The sequence below is a fragment of the Nasonia vitripennis genome, chromosome 1 (genome assembly GCF_009193385.2).
Source record: "Nasonia vitripennis strain AsymCx chromosome 1, Nvit_psr_1.1, whole genome shotgun sequence".
NCBI lineage: Eukaryota > Metazoa > Arthropoda > Insecta > Hymenoptera > Pteromalidae > Nasonia > Nasonia vitripennis.
The window spans coordinates 23,003,000-23,021,130 of record NC_045757.1 but is presented as its reverse complement, the minus strand read 5'-3'; the positions used below and the strand labels follow the sequence as shown (position 1 = coordinate 23,021,130).

General features: G+C 38.7%; 4 protein-coding genes across 4 annotated transcripts; all 4 read left to right on the top strand.

Annotated features, from left to right (window-relative positions):
* The first annotated feature begins 2,921 nt into the window (after positions 1 to 2,921).
* Positions 2,922 to 4,865, top strand: LOC116416974 (zinc finger protein 423-like). Its single transcript, XM_031927908.2, has 5 exons — positions 2,922 to 3,228; positions 3,314 to 3,376; positions 3,513 to 3,890; positions 3,978 to 4,252; positions 4,329 to 4,865. Exons 1-4 carry the CDS (start codon positions 3,186 to 3,188, stop codon positions 4,214 to 4,216), a joined length of 723 nt encoding a protein of 240 aa, XP_031783768.1. The 5' UTR covers positions 2,922 to 3,185; the 3' UTR covers positions 4,217 to 4,252; positions 4,329 to 4,865.
* Positions 4,866 to 8,116: 3,251 nt separating this feature from the next.
* LOC116416280 lies at positions 8,117 to 9,183 on the top strand. Its single transcript, XM_031923998.1, has 3 exons — positions 8,117 to 8,423; positions 8,511 to 8,785; positions 8,862 to 9,183. Exons 1-2 carry the CDS (start codon positions 8,117 to 8,119, stop codon positions 8,747 to 8,749), a joined length of 546 nt encoding a protein of 181 aa, XP_031779858.1. The 3' UTR covers positions 8,750 to 8,785; positions 8,862 to 9,183.
* A 2,782-nt stretch (positions 9,184 to 11,965) lies between these two features.
* On the top strand, positions 11,966 to 13,948 carry LOC116416285. The gene is made up of 4 exons (XM_031924006.1): positions 11,966 to 12,286; positions 12,372 to 12,434; positions 12,571 to 12,948; positions 13,926 to 13,948. Exons 1-4 carry the CDS (start codon positions 12,244 to 12,246, stop codon positions 13,946 to 13,948), a joined length of 507 nt encoding a protein of 168 aa, XP_031779866.1. The 5' UTR covers positions 11,966 to 12,243.
* A 2,102-nt stretch (positions 13,949 to 16,050) lies between these two features.
* Positions 16,051 to 17,463, top strand: LOC116417022. The gene is made up of 5 exons (XM_031928053.2): positions 16,051 to 16,172; positions 16,258 to 16,320; positions 16,457 to 16,834; positions 16,922 to 17,196; positions 17,273 to 17,463. The coding sequence occupies exons 1-4, from the start codon at positions 16,130 to 16,132 to the stop codon at positions 17,158 to 17,160; spliced, it is 723 nt and encodes a 240-aa protein (XP_031783913.1). The 5' UTR covers positions 16,051 to 16,129; the 3' UTR covers positions 17,161 to 17,196; positions 17,273 to 17,463.
* Positions 17,464 to 18,131: the final 668 nt, after the last annotated feature.

The window sequence follows — 18,131 nt, the reverse complement described above, 5'->3', positions numbered from 1 at the left end:
AATTCGACAGGCCAGTAAGGCGAAATAATAACACTTGATGTGGAATAAAGTATTTATATTTTCTCTGGTATATAAGGTAATCTGTAGCTGTCGAGCGTTCGAGAGAGACTGATGCTTCGAGATTTTGCTGTCCTCGGTCTGCTGGGGGTAGTTTTGGAGAGGGAAAGTTTTGCTTGCTAGAATATCGGAAGGAAATGCATTTTAATTGGCGGAACGGTTTAGTAGGAGGAGTTTTGGGCCTGAAGGAGTGTGCGTGCGGGTTTTTTCGAAGTCTTCCAAAAAAGTGTCCAGATGTGGGCTTGAGTCGCGCGCGGGGCGCGCGTAGTTGGCCAAAAAAAGGGTCTGGTCATAAACTGGTCAAGATCCGAGCCGTCCGGAGTCCAGAAGTTGTGCAGATGTGCTTCTACGCTGTGCTCTTCGTCGCGCTGGCGATGGGTCGTCCTAAGCCGCGCTCGTCGTCGCGTCGGTTATGGGCCGTCATAAAGAGGGTCTCTGGTTGGGCTCGGCTCTTTGGAAGGAATGTGCGGGATTTATGAATGTGGATTTGAGGAGAGTCGGAGATATTTGTGTGAGGTAGGATTTCAGTCTTCTCGATGGTCTCGATTTACATATTGCTTATTTTGACTTAATTTACTATTGATACGTATATGATGATGATTTACAAATTTATAACACACGACAGTTCACCAGCAATCGGTTTATAACCTAAAATCCATAAACTTAATAATCAAAATTCATTTAACGCAGTAAATTCTAAAATCATTTACGTTTAAAAAAAGGATTTTACAATAAATTTTGAAAATACAAGGCAATGTGTTAAGAGCGGTAACCTAACCTTGAATATTCATACATACAAATTTACATATAATCACACTCAAAACTCACTAACATATTTGTATATTATTCTGGCATGCATGTTTTTATGAAAGTGTGAATATTAGAAACAACATCAGGTGAAATTTGTGTGTTCAAGATTTTATCAATGATGAAGTGTAAAAGTGATGATATTGATAGATATTCGCAACTCAGTGTTCAAGTCAGTCGCAGGCAGTATTCATCATTATAGTGCATTTTATGCAGTGTATTCGTGCAAGATGTTTAATTTGTAGTGTAGATGCTTATTTTATTATGTAGGAACAGGCTAGCGTAACAATTTTTGCTTGTCTGTCTTTGCTAGCCGACCCACACCGAACTCCATGGCTCCGATGGGCGGGGGGGGGGGGGGTGGCAAAATTTACACATGAGTGTTTACGTGAGAATTTAAACTACAGCACTTGAGATAAAGACAAGTGGGTATATTGCTTCAACAGCTTGAAACAAATCACCATGCAAAATTTCAGCCCTCTAAGTATGATAGGTTTTTATTGAGATCAAAAAGAAAAATTGAAAAAAGTAATCGTACAATCATTGAGGATTTGATTTAGCTCTCAATTAAAATCTATCATACTTAGAGGGCTGAAATTTTTCATGGTGATTTGTTTCAAGCTGTTGAAGCAATATACCCACTTGTTTTTATCTCAAGTACTGTAGTTTAAATTTTCATATCAACACTCATGTGTAAATTTTGCCCCCGGAGCCATGGGGTTCGGTGTGGGTCAGCTAGCAACGACAGACAAGCAAAAATTGTTACGCTAGCCTGTTCCTACATAATAAAATAAGTATCTACACTATAAATTAAACATCTTGAACGTATACACTGCATATAAGGCACTATAATGATGAATACTGCCTGCGACTGATTTGAACACTGAGTTGGGAATATCTATCAAGATCATCACTTTTACACTTCATCGTTGATCAAATCTTGAACACGCAAATTTTACTTAATGTTTCTAATATCTAAACCCACATAAAAAGTGTACATTTAAGTGTGAGTGTTGAGTGTGGTCATGTTTGTACATGTGCAAGGTTAGGTTGCCATGTATAAAACGTTCGCCATAATTTTATGGCATATTATGCCCACTTACCGTCGCCTGTTAACAGGGGGGACATATGGCCATGATATGCCACATAATCTGGCTACTGGGCATAAAATTTGGCATTTCGTGGCCATATTAGCCTCAATTTCCTACGAGGGTACAACTTCTTACTTTAACTTTTTTTGTAGAATGCTTATAGGATTCGAGTTAGAGCCAAAGAGCCAAACTCCTAAAATTTCAGCCCGATCGGTCGAAAATTGCGATGAAATATCGCATCTCACACATTTTTCGCTTAAAAAATTAAGTATAAGGCACTTGCATACCGCGGTCGTGCCTAAAAACGCGCAAGCGTTTCTTAAACCCTGGATGGAAAAATCGAGGGGAATGCAGGAAACGCAATCAATGTTTGACGCGATTCCGAGAAACTGCAAGGGAATAATCGCAGTCAGGACTCCGCCTCTGTCTCCAAAGAGATATCGTAAATTTTATCCGAACGGCGGCATTTGGAGCAATAGCCATTGTTCAAGAGCATGTACCTAATGCATAAGGGCACAAACAGAAAATGTATGTTTTCTCCAATCAGAAAATGGCATTTTTCCCGTAGAATTCCTCATTCATATAAGGGAAGTTGCCGGCACCGAAGTGCATCAACTTAATTATTGCGTTAATATTTTTATTTGAAACTTGCCACAGCGATAGATATTTATAAAAGGAAGGGCAACTAACTCTTGATTTTTCATAATTCATTGCATTGCCTTAGTTTCGAGTAATTTTCTACTGAACACTCGTACTATCGGTAAAACCTGGGTTTCGGACCCCCTTAATAGTACATTATGCAACAAGAGACTAAAGTCGTGGATTATTTACTTTATTCTCGCAAAATACGGAATAAAGTGAATTTGCGGGAATAAAGTAAATTTGCGGCAATAAAATTTTCTGGTCCCCAAGACACGTGGAGACGTGGCGATGGGGTGGCGGCTGAGATGCGCCCCACGGCGTCGCGCCGTAGAGTCGGGGCGGGCCGGAGCCTACATTTATAGGTACAGGTATTATAGGCTATCTAGAGGCGGATTTCGGACGCACAGCTCGGGGAAAGTGAATTTTTGCGGAGAGGGAGAACGCTGCTATATATACAGAGCGAAATTTCTTAAGCAGACAGTTCGAAGTTTTCATTCTAGAAGCAACGACTTGGCTAGTCAGTGATATCCTAGTGCCTGCGTTAGTTTGAATCTGTAGTGCATCACAGTCAAGTTTTCCTTTCGTAAAATGGAATCTCCACGTGCGGAATCTTACGCATCTTCTGACACTGGTTCGTATATTAGAAAAAGAAATGTTGAGACGTGAGTGCACATATGCACGATACTTATTAATTATATTTGTTCGTCGTTTTGTAGGTAGGACGAGAATGATTGATGCAGAAGCTCGTCACACGGATCTCGATGGAAATCTCAACGAAGGTACGTTTTTGCACGACTTTATTTTATATTCATGATTGATTATTAGCTTATCATATTACACTTCACAATAATCTAAGATAATTAAAGTTTTCATACAATTTTTAATCACATCGTTATAATAATTCTATTTCTTTAGTTACTGCAGACTTGACAGGGCTTGTGACGATTTGTTGCTCGGATTGTGATCTTGACAGTGCCAACTACGAAAAATGCCAGGGCGAGCTAGCTCTGCAATGTTTAGCGTGCCGAGAGAAGTTTTATCACCGTTTTTGGGCGATCCGGCACATCAATTCTTGTGCCAGCATCATCAAGCAGCCAAAATACATCTGTGAGTTGTGCGCAACGACATTCGAACGGATCGATGAACTAAGGAGACACTTTCAAGACTGTGTAAGTGATTGTTTTACAAGTCTTCAGTTGGAGAACAACAACACGAATTCGGAGGAAGAATTAGATATGTTCAAGTACTTTGCCAACTCATCGGAGATATTAAGGAAAAGCGTGAGGGAATACGGTAAGTTCGTGTGCATACATTTTTTAATAACTCATTGCCTTTCTCTCGAGTTTCTTAATTTTACAAATGTCTTTTTATTCGTATCAGGACATGAACGTTTTTATGCGCACTTCTGCGTGGAGTGCCGCGAACCCATCATCGATGAAACATCGGTCGACGCAGTAGACTGCGATGAATGTAAAGTTAGTTGCCTGCTGCAGTGCAACACGTGCAAATGTCTACACGAGACTTACGAGTCCATTATTGAGCATTTAAAGGGGAGCTATTGCGGATATAAGATGCAATTAGCGGTGGACCCGGATGCTCAACTTCACGAACAGGCGTGAAAAATTATAAGATGCACAAAGGCTATTGCAAACAGAGTGAGTCTTCCATTTCATTTTTTCACAATAGCATTATCGATGATAGATCGCAACATCACGTTATTTTGTGTTTCAGATCGACCGTCTGGAGATGTTTCAATGCCCAAGGAAAGTGACGCAGCTTATCACACATACATCGTGCACAATCATGGTTTACGTTCGAATACATATGTAGAACCTTAAAACGTTTTTTAATTGTCGAGATGATTTAATTTTTTACTGTACTTATTTATTTATCGTAAAATAAAAAATTTTTAACCGCTCAATCATTATATGCTTGTCTTTTATTGAATGAAAAACTGAAGTATACTTTATCCTCTTAGAAAATATTATAATTTCCAACTCCACAAATAACGTTTTCCTATTCAAAAACGTAAGATCGTTACTGCGTGTGCAAAACTCTAAATTTCGCACACGCTTATCTGTTGAGGACGTAGATTCGCACACTCGTGTCAAAAAATAGTATATACGATACACGTGCGCGTAGGTGATCATCAAACTCGCTTTTTTGTCACCCTTGCGGCGACAGATGCGCTCATGCAAAAATAACCTACTTCGCGCACTCGTATCGTAATATACAATTTTAACATGACGTGCGCGAAAAACGCAGTTTTTCAAGAGGCTTGTTTTTCGTGTAGCGTGTGCGAAATACTGTTTCCATAGCAACGATATGTTATTATATGCTACATGCTTGACGCAACATTAAAAAAGCTATAGTGATTCGCGCAAAGAAAACGAGCCTGAGAAACCGCATTTCGCGCACGGAGTATTAAAAACGATTTTGGGCTGTTAACACTCGTTATAAGCATTGCCATGATTTTATGTCAATAGAAAAAAGTTGTATTTTCAAAGATCTACCCTCGTAGAAAATACGCCATAAGATATGGCCGGTGAATATCTACTGGCCATATTTTTCTTAGCGTAATATGTCAACATAATATGTCCACATTATGTTGAGTGCTTAACTCCAGCAATGGGTTTATAACCTAAAATCCATAAACTTAATAATCAAAATTCATTTAACGCAGTAAATTCTAAAATCATTTACGTTTAAAAAAAGGATTTTACAATAAATTTTGAAAATACAAGGCAATGTGTTAAGAGCGGTAACCTAACCTTGAATATTCATACATACAAATTTACATATAATCACACTCAAAACTCACTAACATATTTGTATATTATTCTGGCATGCATGTTTTTATGAAAGTGTGAATATTAGAAACAACATCAGGTGAAATTTGTGTGTTCAAGATTTTATCAATGATGAAGTGTAAAAGTGATGATATTGATAGATATTCGCAACTCAGTGTTCAAGTCAGTCGCAGGCAGTATTCATCATTATAGTGCATTTTATGCAGTGTATTCGTGCAAGATGTTTAATTTGTAGTGTAGATGCTTATTTTATTATGTAGGAACAGGCTAGCGTAACTATTTTTGCTTGTCTGTCTTTGCTAGCCGACCCACACCGAACTCCATGGCTCCGATGGGGGGGGGGGGGTGGCAAAATTTACACATGAGTGTTTACGTGAGAATTTAAACTACAGCACTTGAGATAAAGACAAGTGGGTATATTGCTTCAACAGCTTGAAACAAATCACCATGCAAAATTTCAGCCCTCTAAGTATGATAGGTTTTTATTGAGAGCAAAAAGAAAAATTGAAAAAAGTAATCGTACAATCATTGAGGATTTGATTTAGCTCTCAATTAAAATCTATCATACTTAGAGGGCTGAAATTTTTCATGGTGATTTGTTTCAAGCTGTTGAAACATTATACCCACTTGTCTTTATATCAAGTACTGTAGTTTAAATTTTCATATCAACACTCATGTGTAAATTTTGCCCCCGGAGCCATGGGGTTCGGTGTGGGTCAGCTAGCAAAGACAGACAAGCAAAAATTGTTACGCTAGCCTGTTCCTACATAATAAAATAAGCATCTACACTATAAATTAAACATCTTGAACGTATACACTGCATATAAGGCACTATAATGATGAATACTGCCTGCGACTGATTTGAACACTGAGTTGGGAATATCTATCAAGATCATCACTTTTACACTTCATCGTTGATCAAATCTTGAACACGCAAATTTTACTTAATGTTTCTAATATCTAAACCCACATAAAAAGTGTACATTTAAGTGTGAGTGTTGAGTGTGGTCATGTTTGTACATGTGCAAGGTTAGGTTGCCATGTATAAAACGTTCGCCATAATTTTATGGCATATTATGCCCACTTACCGTCGCCTGTTAACAGGGGGGACATATGGCCATGATATGCCACATAATCTGGCTACTGGGCATAAAATTTGGCATTTCGTGGCCATATTAGCCTCAATTTCCTACGAGGGTACAACTTCTTACTTTAACTTTTTTTGTAGAATGCTTATAGGATTCGAGTTAGAGCCAAAGAGCCAAACTCCTAAAATTTCAGCCCGATCGGTCGAAAATTGCGATGAAATATCGCATCTCACACATTTTTCGCTTAAAAAATTAAGTATAAGGCACTTGCATACCGCGGTCGTGCCTAAAAACGCGCAAGCGTTTCTTAAACCCTGGATGGGAAAAATCGAGGGGAATGCAGGAAACGCAATCAATGTTTGACGCGATTCCGAGAAACTGCAAGGGAATAATCGCAGTCAGGACTCCGCCTCTGTCTCCAAGAGATATCGTAAATTTTATCCGAACGGCGGCATTTGGAGCAATAGCCATTGTTCAAGAGCATGTACCTAATGCATAAGGGCACAAACAGAAAATGTATGTTTTCTCCAATCAGAAAATGGCATTTTTCCCGTAGAATTCCTCATTCATATAAGGGAAGTTGCCGGCACCGAAGTGCATCAACTTAATTATTGCGTTAATATTTTTATTTGAAACTTGCCACAGCGATAGATATTTATAAAAGGAAGGGCAACTAACTCTTGATTTTTCATAATTCATTGCATTGCCTTAGTTTCGAGTAATTTTCTACTGAACACTCGTACTATCGGTAAAACCTGGGTTTCGGACCCCCTTAATAGTACATTATGCAACAAGAGACTAAAGTCGTGGATTATTTACTTTATTCTCGCAAAATACGGAATAAAGTGAATTTGCGGGAATAAAGTAAATTTGCGGCAATAAATTTTCTGGTCCCCAAGACACGTGGAGACGTGGCGACGGGGTGGCGGCTGAGATGCGCCCCACGGCGTCGCGCCGTAGAGTCGGGGCGGGCCGGAGCCTACATTTATAGGTACAGGTATTATAGGCTATCTAGAGGCGGATTTCGGACGCACAGCTCGGGGAAAGTGAATTTTTGCGGAGAGGGAGAACGCTGCTATATATACAGAGCGAAATTTCTTAAGCAGACAGTTCGAAGTTTTCATTAAAGAAGCAACGACTTGGCTAGTCAGAGATATCCTAGTGCCTGCGTTAGTTTGAATCTGTAGTGCATCACAGTCAAGTTTTCCTTTCGTAAAATGGAATCTCCACGTGCGGAATCTTACGCATCTTCTGACACTGGTTCGTATATTAGAAAAGAAATGTTGAGACGTGAGTGCACATATGCACCGATACTTATTAATTATATTTGTTCGTCGTTTTGTAGGTAGGGACGAGAATGATTGATGCAGAAGCTCGTCACACGGATCTCGATGGAAATCTCAACGAAGGTACCGTTTTTTGCACGACTTTATTTTATATTCATGATTGATTATTAGCTTATCATATTACACTTCACAATAATCTAAGATAATTAAAGTTTTCATACAATTTTTAATCACATCGTTATAATAATTCTATTTCTTTAGTTACTGCAGACTTGACAGGGCTTTGTGACGATTTGTTGCTCGGATTGTGATCTTGACAGTGCCAACTACGAAAAATGCCAGGGCGAGCTAGCTCTGCAATGTTTAGCGTGCGCCGAGAGAAGTTTTATCACCGTTTTTGGGCGATCCGGCACATCAATTCTTGTGCCAGCATCATCAAGCAGCCAAAATACATCTGTGAGTTGTGCGAAACGACATTCGAACGGATCGATGAACTAAGAAGACACTTTCAAGACTGTGCAAGTGATTGTTTTACAAGTCTTCAGTTGGAGAACAACAACACGAATTCGGAGGAAGAATTAGATATGTTCAAGTACTTTGCCAACTCATCGGAGATATTAAGGAAAAGCGTGAGGGAATACGGTAAGTTCGTGTGCATACATTTTTTAATAACTCATTGCCTTTCTCTCGAGTTTCTTAATTTTACAAATGTCTTTTTATTCGTATCAGGACATGAACGTTTTTATGCGCACTTCTGCGTGGAGTGCCGCGAACCCATCATCGATGAAACATCGGTCGACGCAGTAGACTGCGATGAATGTAAAGTTAGTTGCCTGCTGCAGTGCAACACGTGCAAATGTCTACACGAGACTTACGAGTCCATTATTGAGCATTTAAAGGGGAGCTATTGCGGATATAAGATGCAATTAGCGGTGGACCCGGATGCTCAACTTCACGAACAGGCGTGAAAAATTATAAGATGCACAAAGGCTATTGCAAACAGAGTGAGTCTTCCATTTCATTTTTTCACAATAGCATTATCGATGATAGATCGCAACATCACGTTATTTTGTGTTTCAGATCGACCGTCTGGAGATGTTTCAATGCCCAAGGAAAGTGACGCAGCTTATCACACATACATCGTGCACAATCATGGTTTACGTTCGAATACATATGTAGAACCTTAAAACGTTTTTTAATTGTCGAGATGATTTAATTTTTTACTGTACTTATTTATTTATCGTAAAATAAAAAATTTTTAACCGCTCAATCATTATATGCTTGTCTTTTATTGAATGAAAAACTGAAGTATACTTTATCCTCTTAGAAAATATTATAATTTCCAACTCCACAAATAACGTTTTCCTATTCAAAAACGTAAGATCGTTACTGCGTGTGCAAAACTCTAAATTTCGCACACGCTTATCTGTTGAGGACGTAGATTCGCACACTCTTGTCAAAAAATAGTATATACGATACACGTGCGCGTAGGTGATCATCAAACTCGCTTTTTTGTCACCCTTGCGGCGACAGATGCGCTCATGCAAAAATAACCTACTTCGCGCACTCGTATCGTAATATACAATTTTAACATGACGTGCGCGCAAAACGCAGTTTTTCAAGAGGCTTGTTTTTCGTGTAGCGTGTGCGAAATACTGTTTCCATAGCAACGATATGTTATTATATGCTACATGCTTGACGCAACATTAAAAAAGCTATAGTGATTCGCGCAAAGAAAACGAGCCTGAGAAACCGCATTTCGCGCACGGAGTATTAAAAACGATTTTGGGCTGTTAACACTCGTTATAAGCATTGCCATGATTTTATGTCAATAGAAAAAAGTTGTATTTTCAAAGATCTACCCTCGTAGAAAATACGCCATAAGATATGGCCGGTGAATATCTACTGGCCATATTTTTCTTAGCGTAATATGTCAACATAATATGTCCACATTATGTTGAGTGCTTAACTCCAGCAATGGGTTTATAACCTAAAATCCATAAACTTAATAATCAAAATTCATTTAACGCAGTAAATTCTAAAATCATTTACGTTTAAAAAAAGGATTTTACAATAAATTTTGAAAATACAAGGCAATGTGTTAAGAGCGGTAACCTAACCTTGAATATTCATACATACAAATTTACATATAATCACACTCAAAACTCACTAACATATTTGTATATTATTCTGGCATGCATGTTTTTATGAAAGTGTGAATATTAGAAACAACATCAGGTGAAATTTGTGTGTTCAAGATTTTATCAATGATGAAGTGTAAAAGTGATGATATTGATAGATATTCGCAACTCAGTGTTCAAGTCAGTCGCAGGCAGTATTCATCATTATAGTGCATTTTATGCAGTGTATTCGTGCAAGATGTTTAATTTGTAGTGTAGATGCTTATTTTATTATGTAGGAACAGGCTAGCGTAACTATTTTTGCTTATCTGTCTTTGCTAGCCGACCCACACCGAACTCCATGGCTCCGATGGGGGGGGGGGTCGCAAAATTTACACATGAGTGTTTACGTGAGAATTGAAACTACAGCACTTGAGATACAGACAAGTGGGTATATTGCTTCAACAGCTTGAAACAAATCACCATGCAAAATTTCAGCCCTCTAAGTATGATAGGTTTTTATTGAGATCAAAAAGAAAAATTGAAAAAAGTAATCGTACAATCATTGAGGATTTGATTTAGCTCTCAATTAAAATCTATCATACTTAGAGGGCTGAAATTTTTCATGGTGATTTGTTTCAAGCTGTTGAAACATTATACCCACTTGTCTTTATATCAAGTACTGTAGTTTAAATTTTCATATCAACACTCATGTGTAAATTTTGCCCTCGGAGCCATGGGGTTCGGTGTGGGTCAGCTAGCAAAGACAGACAAGCAAAAATTGTTACGCTAGCCTGTTCCTACATAATAAAATAAGCATCTACACTATAAATTAAACATCTTGAACGTATACACTGCATATAAGGCACTATAATGATGAATACTGCCTGCGACTGATTTGAACACTGAGTTGGGAATATCTATCAAGATCATCACTTTTACACTTCATCGTTGATCAAATCTTGAACACGCAAATTTTACTTAATGTTTCTAATATCTAAACCCACATAAAAAGTGTACATTTAAGTGTGAGTGTTGAGTGTGGTCATGTTTGTACATGTGCAAGGTTAGGTTGCCATGTATAAAACGTTCGCCATAATTTTATGGCATATTATGCCCACTTACCGTCGCCTGTTAACAGGGGGTCATATGGCCATGATGTGCCACATAATCTGGCTACTGGGCATAAAATTTGGCATTTCGTGGCCATATTAGCCTCAATTTCCTACGAGGGTACAACTTCTTACTTTAACTTTTTTTGTAGAATGCTTATAGGATTCGAGTTAGAGCCAAAGAGCCAAACTCCTAAAATTTCAGCCCGATCGGTCGAAAATTGCGAGGAAATATCGCATCTCACACATTTTTCGCTTAAAAAATTAAGTATAAGGCACTTGCATACCGCGGTCGTGCCTAAAAACGCGCAAGCGTTTCTTAAACCCTGGATGGAAAAATCGAGGGGAATGCAGGAAACGCAATCAATGTTTGACGCGATTCCGAGAAACTGCAAGGGAATAATCGCAGTCAGGACTCCGCCTCTGTCTCCAAAGAGATATCGTAAATTTTATCCGAACGGCGGCATTTGGAGCAATAGCCATTGTTCAAGAGCATGTACCTAATGCATAAGGGCACAAACAGAAAATGTATGTTTTCTCCAATCAGAAAATGGCATTTTTCCCGTAGAATTCCTCATTCATATAAGGGAAGTTGCCGGCACCGAAGTGCATCAACTTAATTATTGCGTTAATATTTTTATTTGAAACTTGCCACAGCGATAGATATTTATAAAAGGAAGGGCAACTAACTCTTGATTTTTCATAATTCATTGCATTGCCTTAGTTTCGAGTAATTTTCTACTGAACACTCGTACTATCGGTAAAACCTGGGTTTCGGACCCCCTTAATAGTACATTATGCAACAAGAGACTAAAGTCGTGGATTATTTACTTTATTCTCGCAAAATACGGAATAAAGTGAATTTGCGGGAATAAAGTAAATTTGCGGCAATAAAATTTTCTGGTCCCCAAGACACGTGGAGACGTGGCGATGGGGTGGCGGCTGAGATGCGCCCCACGGCGTCGCGCCGTAGAGTCGGGGCGGGCCGGAGCCTACATTTATAGGTACAGGTATTATAGGCTATCTAGAGGCGGATTTCGGACGCACAGCTCGGGGAAAGTGAATTTTTGCGGAGAGGGAGAACGCTGCTATATATACAGAGCGAAATTTCTTAAGCAGACAGTTCGAAGTTTTCATTCTAGAAGCAACGACTTGGCTAGTCAGTGATATCCTAGTGCCTGCGTTAGTTTGAATCTGTAGTGCATCACAGTCAAGTTTTCCTTTCGTAAAATGGAATCTCCACGTGCGGAATCTTACGCATCTTCTGACACTGGTTCGTATATTAGAAAAAGAAATGTTGAGACGTGAGTGCACATATGCACGATACTTATTAATTATATTTGTTCGTCGTTTTGTAGGTAGGACGAGAATGATTGATGCAGAAGCTCGTCACACGGATCTCGATGGAAATCTCAACGAAGGTACGTTTTTGCACGACTTTATTTTATATTCATGATTGATTATTAGCTTATCATATTACACTTCACAATAATCTAAGATAATTAAAGTTTTCATACAATTTTTAATCACATCGTTATAATAATTCTATTTCTTTAGTTACTGCAGACTTGACAGGGCTTGTGACGATTTGTTGCTCGGATTGTGATCTTGACAGTGCCAACTACGAAAAATGCCAGGGCGAGCTAGCTCTGCAATGTTTAGCGTGCCGAGAGAAGTTTTATCACCGTTTTTGGGCGATCCGGCACATCAATTCTTGTGCCAGCATCATCAAGCAGCCAAAATACATCTGTGAGTTGTGCGAAACGACATTCGAACGGATCGATGAACTAAGAAGACACTTTCAAGACTGTGCAAGTGATTGTTTTACAAGTCTTCAGTTGGAGAACAACAACACGAATTCGGAGGAAGAATTAGATATGTTCAAGTACTTTGCCAACTCATCGGAGATATTAAGGAAAAGCGTGAGGGAATACCGTAAGTTCGTGTGCATACATTTTTTAATAACTCATTGCATTTAAAGGGGAGCTATTGCGGATATAAGATGCAATTAACGTTTTCCTATTCAAAAACGTAAGATCGTTACTGCGTGTGCAAAACTCTAAATTTCGCACACGCTTATCTGTTGAGGACGTAGATTCGCACACTCGTGTCAAAAAATAGTATATACGATACACGTGCGCGTAGGTGATCATCAAACTCGCTTTTTTGTCACCCTTGCGGCGACAGATGCGCTCATGCAAAAATAACCTACTTCGCGCACTCGTATCGTAATATACAATTTTAACATGACGTGCGCGAAAAGCGCGGTTTTTCAAGAGGCTTGTTTTTCGTGTAGCGTGTGCGAAATACTGTTTCCATAGCAACGATATGTTATTATATGCTACATGCTTGACGCAACATTAAAAAAGCTATAGTGATTCGCGCAAAGAAAACGAGCCTGAGAAACCGCATTTCGCGCACGGAGTATTAAAAACGATTTTGGGCTGTTAACTCTCGTTATAAGCATTGCCATGATTTTATGTCAATAGAAAAAAGTTGTATTTTCAAAGATCTACCCTCGTAGAAAATACGCCATAAGATATGGCCGGTGAATATCTACTGGCCATATTTTTCTTAGCGTAATATGTCAACATAATATGTCCACATTATGTTGAGTGCTTAACTCCAGCAATGGGTTTATAACCTAAAATCCATAAACTTAATAATCAAAATTCATTTAACGCAGTAAATTCTAAAATCATTTACGTTTAAAAAAAGGATTTTACAATAAATTTTGAAAATACAAGGCAATGTGTTAAGAGCGGTAACCTAACCTTGAATATTCATACATACAAATTTACATATAATCTCACTCAAAACTCACTAACATATTTGTATATTATTCTGGCATGCATGTTTTTATGAAAGTGTGAATATTAGAAACAACATCAGGTGAAATTTGTGTGTTCAAGATTTTATCAATGATGAAGTGTAAAAGTGATGATATTGATAGATATTCGCAACTCAGTGTTCAAGTCAGTCGCAGGCAGTATTCATCATTATAGTGCATTTTATGCAGTGTATTCGTGCAAGATGTTTAATTTGTAGTGTAGATGCTTATTTTATTATGTAGGAACAGGCTAGCGTAACTATTTTTGCTTGTCTGTCTTTGCTAGCCGACCCACACCGAACTCCATGGCTCCGATGGGGGGGGGTGGCAAAATTTACACATGAGTGTTTACGTGAGAATTGAAACTACAGCACTTGAGATACAGACAAGTGGGTATATTGCTTCAACAGCTTGAAACAAATCACCATGCAAAATTTCAGCCCTCTAAGTATGATAGGTTTTTATTGAGATCAAAAAGAAAAATTGAAAAAAGTAATCGTACAATCATTGAGGATTTGATTTAGCTCTCAATTAAAATCTATCATACTTAGAGGGCTGAAATTTTTCATGGTGATTTGTTTCAAGCTGTTGAAACATTATACCCACTTGTCTTTATATCAAGTACTGTAGTTTAAATTTTCATATCAACACTCATGTGTAAATTTTGCCCTCGGAGCCATGGGGTTCGGTGTGGGTCAGCTAGCAAAGACAGACAAGCAAAAATTGTTACGCTAGCCTGTTCCTACATAATAAAATAAGCATCTACACTATAAATTAAACATCTTGAACGTATACACTGCATATAAGGCACTATAATGATGAATACTGCCTGCGACTGATTTGAACACTGAGTTGGGAATATCTATCAAGATCATCACTTTTACACTTCATCGTTGATCAAATCTTGAACACGCAAATTTTACTTAATGTTTCTAATATCTAAACCCACATAAAAAGTGTACATTTAAGTGTGAGTGTTGAGTGTGGTCATGTTTGTACATGTGCAAGGTTAGGTTGCCATGTATAAAACGTTCGCCATAATTTTATGGCATATTATGCCCACTTACCGTCGCCTGTTAACAGGGGGGACATATGGCCATGACATGCCACATAATCTGGCTACTGGGCATAAAATTTGGCATTTCGTGGCCATATTAGCCTCAATTTCCTACGAGGGTACAACTTCTTACTTTAACTTTTTTTGTAGAATGCTTATAGGATTCGAGTTAGAGCCAAAGAGCCAAACTCCTAAAATTTCAGCCCGATCGGTCGAAAATTGCGATGAAATATCGCATCTCACACATTTTTCGCTTAAAAAATTAAGTATAAGGCACTTGCATACCGCGGTCGTGCCTAAAAACGCGCAAGCGTTTCTTAAACCCTGGATGGAAAAATCGAGGGGAATGCAGGAAACGCAATCAATGTTTGACGCGATTCCGAGAAACTGCAAGGGAATAATCGCAGTCAGGACTCCGCCTCTGTCTCCAAAGAGATATCGTAAATTTTATCCGAACGGCGGCATTTGGAGCAATAGCCATTGTTCAAGAGCATGTACCTAATGCATAAGGGCACAAACAGAAAATGTATGTTTTCTCCAATCAGAAAATGGCATTTTTCCCGTAGAATTCCTCATTCATATAAGGGAAGTTGCCGGCACCGAAGTGCATCAACTTAATTATTGCGTTAATATTTTTATTTGAAACTTGCCACAGCGATAGATATTTATAAAAGGAAGGGCAACTAACTCTTGATTTTTCATAATTCATTGCATTGCCTTAGTTTCGAGTAATTTTCTACTGAACACTCGTACTATCGGTAAAACCTGGGTTTCGGACCCCCTTAATAGTACATTATGCAACAAGAGACTAAAGTCGTGGATTATTTACTTTATTCTCGCAAAATACGGAATAAAGTGAATTTGCGGGAATAAAGTAAATTTGCGGCAATAAAATTTTCTGGTCCCCAAGACACGTGGAGACGTGGCGACGGGGTGGCGGCTGAGATGCGCCCCACGGCGTCGCGCCGTAGAGTCGGGGCGGGCCGGAGCCTACATTTATAGGTACAGGTATTATAGGCTATCTAGAGGCGGATTTCGGACGCACAGCTCGGGGAAAGTGAATTTTTGCGGAGAGGGAGAACGCTGCTATATATACAGAGCGAAATTTCTTTAAGCAGACAGTTCGAAGTTTTCATTCTAGAAGCAACGACTTGGCTAGTCAGAGATATCCTAGTGCCTGCGTTAGTTTGAATCTGTAGTGCATCACAGTCAAGTTTTCCTTTCGTAAAATGGAATCTCCACGTGCGGAATCTTACGCATCTTCTGACACTGGTTCGTATATTAGAAAAAGAAATGTTGAGACGTGAGTGCACATATGCACGATACTTATTAATTATATTTGTTCGTCGTTTTGTAGGTAGGACGAGAATGATTGATGCAGAAGCTCGTCACACGGATCTCGATGGAAATCTCAACGAAGGTACGTTTTTGCACGACTTTATTTTATATTCATGATTGATTATTAGCTTATCATATTACACTTCACAATAATCTAAGATAATTAAAGTTTTCATACAATTTTTAATCACATCGTTATAATAATTCTATTTCTTTAGTTACTGCAGACTTGACAGGGCTTGTGACGATTTGTTGCTCGGATTGTGATCTTGACAGTGCCAACTACGAAAAATGCCAGGGCGAGCTAGCTCTGCAATGTTTAGCGTGCCGAGAGAAGTTTTATCACCGTTTTTGGGCGATCCGGCACATCAATTCTTGTGCCAGCATCATCAAGCAGCCAAAATACATCTGTGAGTTGTGCGAAACGACATTCGAACGGATCGATGAACTAAGAAGACACTTTCAAGACTGTGCAAGTGATTGTTTTACAAGTCTTCAGTTGGAGAACAACAACACGAATTCGGAGGAAGAATTAGATATGTTCAAGTACTTTGCCAACTCATCGGAGATATTAAGGAAAAGCGTGAGGGAATACGGTAAGTTCGTGTGCATACATTTTTTAATAACTCATTGCCTTTCTCTCGAGTTTCTTAATTTTACAAATGTCTTTTTATTCGTATCAGGACATGAACGTTTTTATGCGCACTTCTGCGTGGAGTGCCGCGAACCCATCATCGATGAAACATCGGTCGACGCAGTAGACTGCGATGAATGTAAAGTTAGTTGCCTGCTGCAGTGCAACACGTGCAAATGTCTACACGAGACTTACGAGTCCATTATTGAGCATTTAAAGGGGAGCTATTGCGGATATAAGATGCAATTAGCGGTGGACCCGGATGCTCAACTTCACGAACAGGCGTGAAAAATTATAAGATGCACAAAGGCTATTGCAAACAGAGTGAGTCTTCCATTTCATTTTTTCACAATAGCATTATCGATGATAGATCGCAACATCACGTTATTTTGTGTTTCAGATCGACCGTCTGGAGATGTTTCAATGCCCAAGGAAAGTGACGCAGCTTATCACACATACATCGTGCACAATCATGGTTTACGTTCGAATACATATGTAGAACCTTAAAACGTTTTTTAATTGTCGAGATGATTTAATTTTTTACTGTACTTATTTATTTATCGTAAAATAAAAAATTTTAACCGCTCAATCATTATATGCTTGTCTTTTATTGAATGAAAAACTGAAGTATACTTTATCCTCTTAGAAAATATTATAATTTCCAACTCCACAAATAACGTTTTCCTATTCAAAAACGTAAGATCGTTACTGCGTGTGCAAAACTCTAAATTTCGCACACGCTTATCTGTTGAGGACGTAGATTCGCACACTCGTGTCAAAAAATAGTATATACGATACACGTGCGCGTAGGTGATCATCAAACTCGCTTTTTTGTCACCCTTGCGGCGACAGATGCGCTCATGCAAAAATAACCTACTTCGCGCACTCGTATCGTAATATACAATTTTAACATGACGTGCGCGAAAAACGCAGTTTTTCAAGAGGCTTGTTTTTCGTGTAGCGTGTGCGAAATACTGTTTCCATAGCAACGATATGTTATTATATGCTACATGCTTGACGCAACATTAAAAAAGCTATAGTGATTCGCGCAAAGAAAACGAGCCTGAGAAACCGCATTTCGCGCACGGAGTATTAAAACGATTTTGGGCTGTTAACACTCGTTATAAGCATTGCCATGATTTTATGTCAATAGAAAAAAGTTGTATTTTCAAAGATCTACCCTCGTAGAAAATACGCCATAAGATATGGCCGGTGAATATCTACTGGCCATTTTTTCTTAGCGTAATATGTCAACATAA

Bases quoted from the DNA above. Each gene is read 5' to 3' on its own strand.
- LOC116416974 (XM_031927908.2), top strand. From the start codon at position 3,186: ATGGAATCTCCACGTGCGGAATCTTACGCATCTTCTGACACTG. The intron at 3,229-3,313 runs GTTCGTATATTA...GTCGTTTTGTAG, and splicing joins TTACGCATCTTCTGACACTG to GTAGGACGAGAATGATTGAT. The intron at 3,891-3,977 runs GTAAGTTCGTGT...TATTCGTATCAG, and splicing joins GAAAAGCGTGAGGGAATACG to GACATGAACGTTTTTATGCG.
- LOC116416280 (XM_031923998.1), top strand. From the start codon at position 8,117: ATGCCAGGGCGAGCTAGCTCTGCAATGTTTAGCGTGCGCCGAGAGAAG. The intron at 8,424-8,510 runs GTAAGTTCGTGT...TATTCGTATCAG, and splicing joins GAAAAGCGTGAGGGAATACG to GACATGAACGTTTTTATGCG.
- LOC116416285 (XM_031924006.1), top strand. From the start codon at position 12,244: ATGGAATCTCCACGTGCGGAATCTTACGCATCTTCTGACACTG. The intron at 12,287-12,371 runs GTTCGTATATTA...GTCGTTTTGTAG, and splicing joins TTACGCATCTTCTGACACTG to GTAGGACGAGAATGATTGAT. The intron at 12,435-12,570 runs GTACGTTTTTGC...CTATTTCTTTAG, and splicing joins CGATGGAAATCTCAACGAAG to TTACTGCAGACTTGACAGGG.
- LOC116417022 (XM_031928053.2), top strand. From the start codon at position 16,130: ATGGAATCTCCACGTGCGGAATCTTACGCATCTTCTGACACTG. The intron at 16,173-16,257 runs GTTCGTATATTA...GTCGTTTTGTAG, and splicing joins TTACGCATCTTCTGACACTG to GTAGGACGAGAATGATTGAT. The intron at 16,321-16,456 runs GTACGTTTTTGC...CTATTTCTTTAG, and splicing joins CGATGGAAATCTCAACGAAG to TTACTGCAGACTTGACAGGG.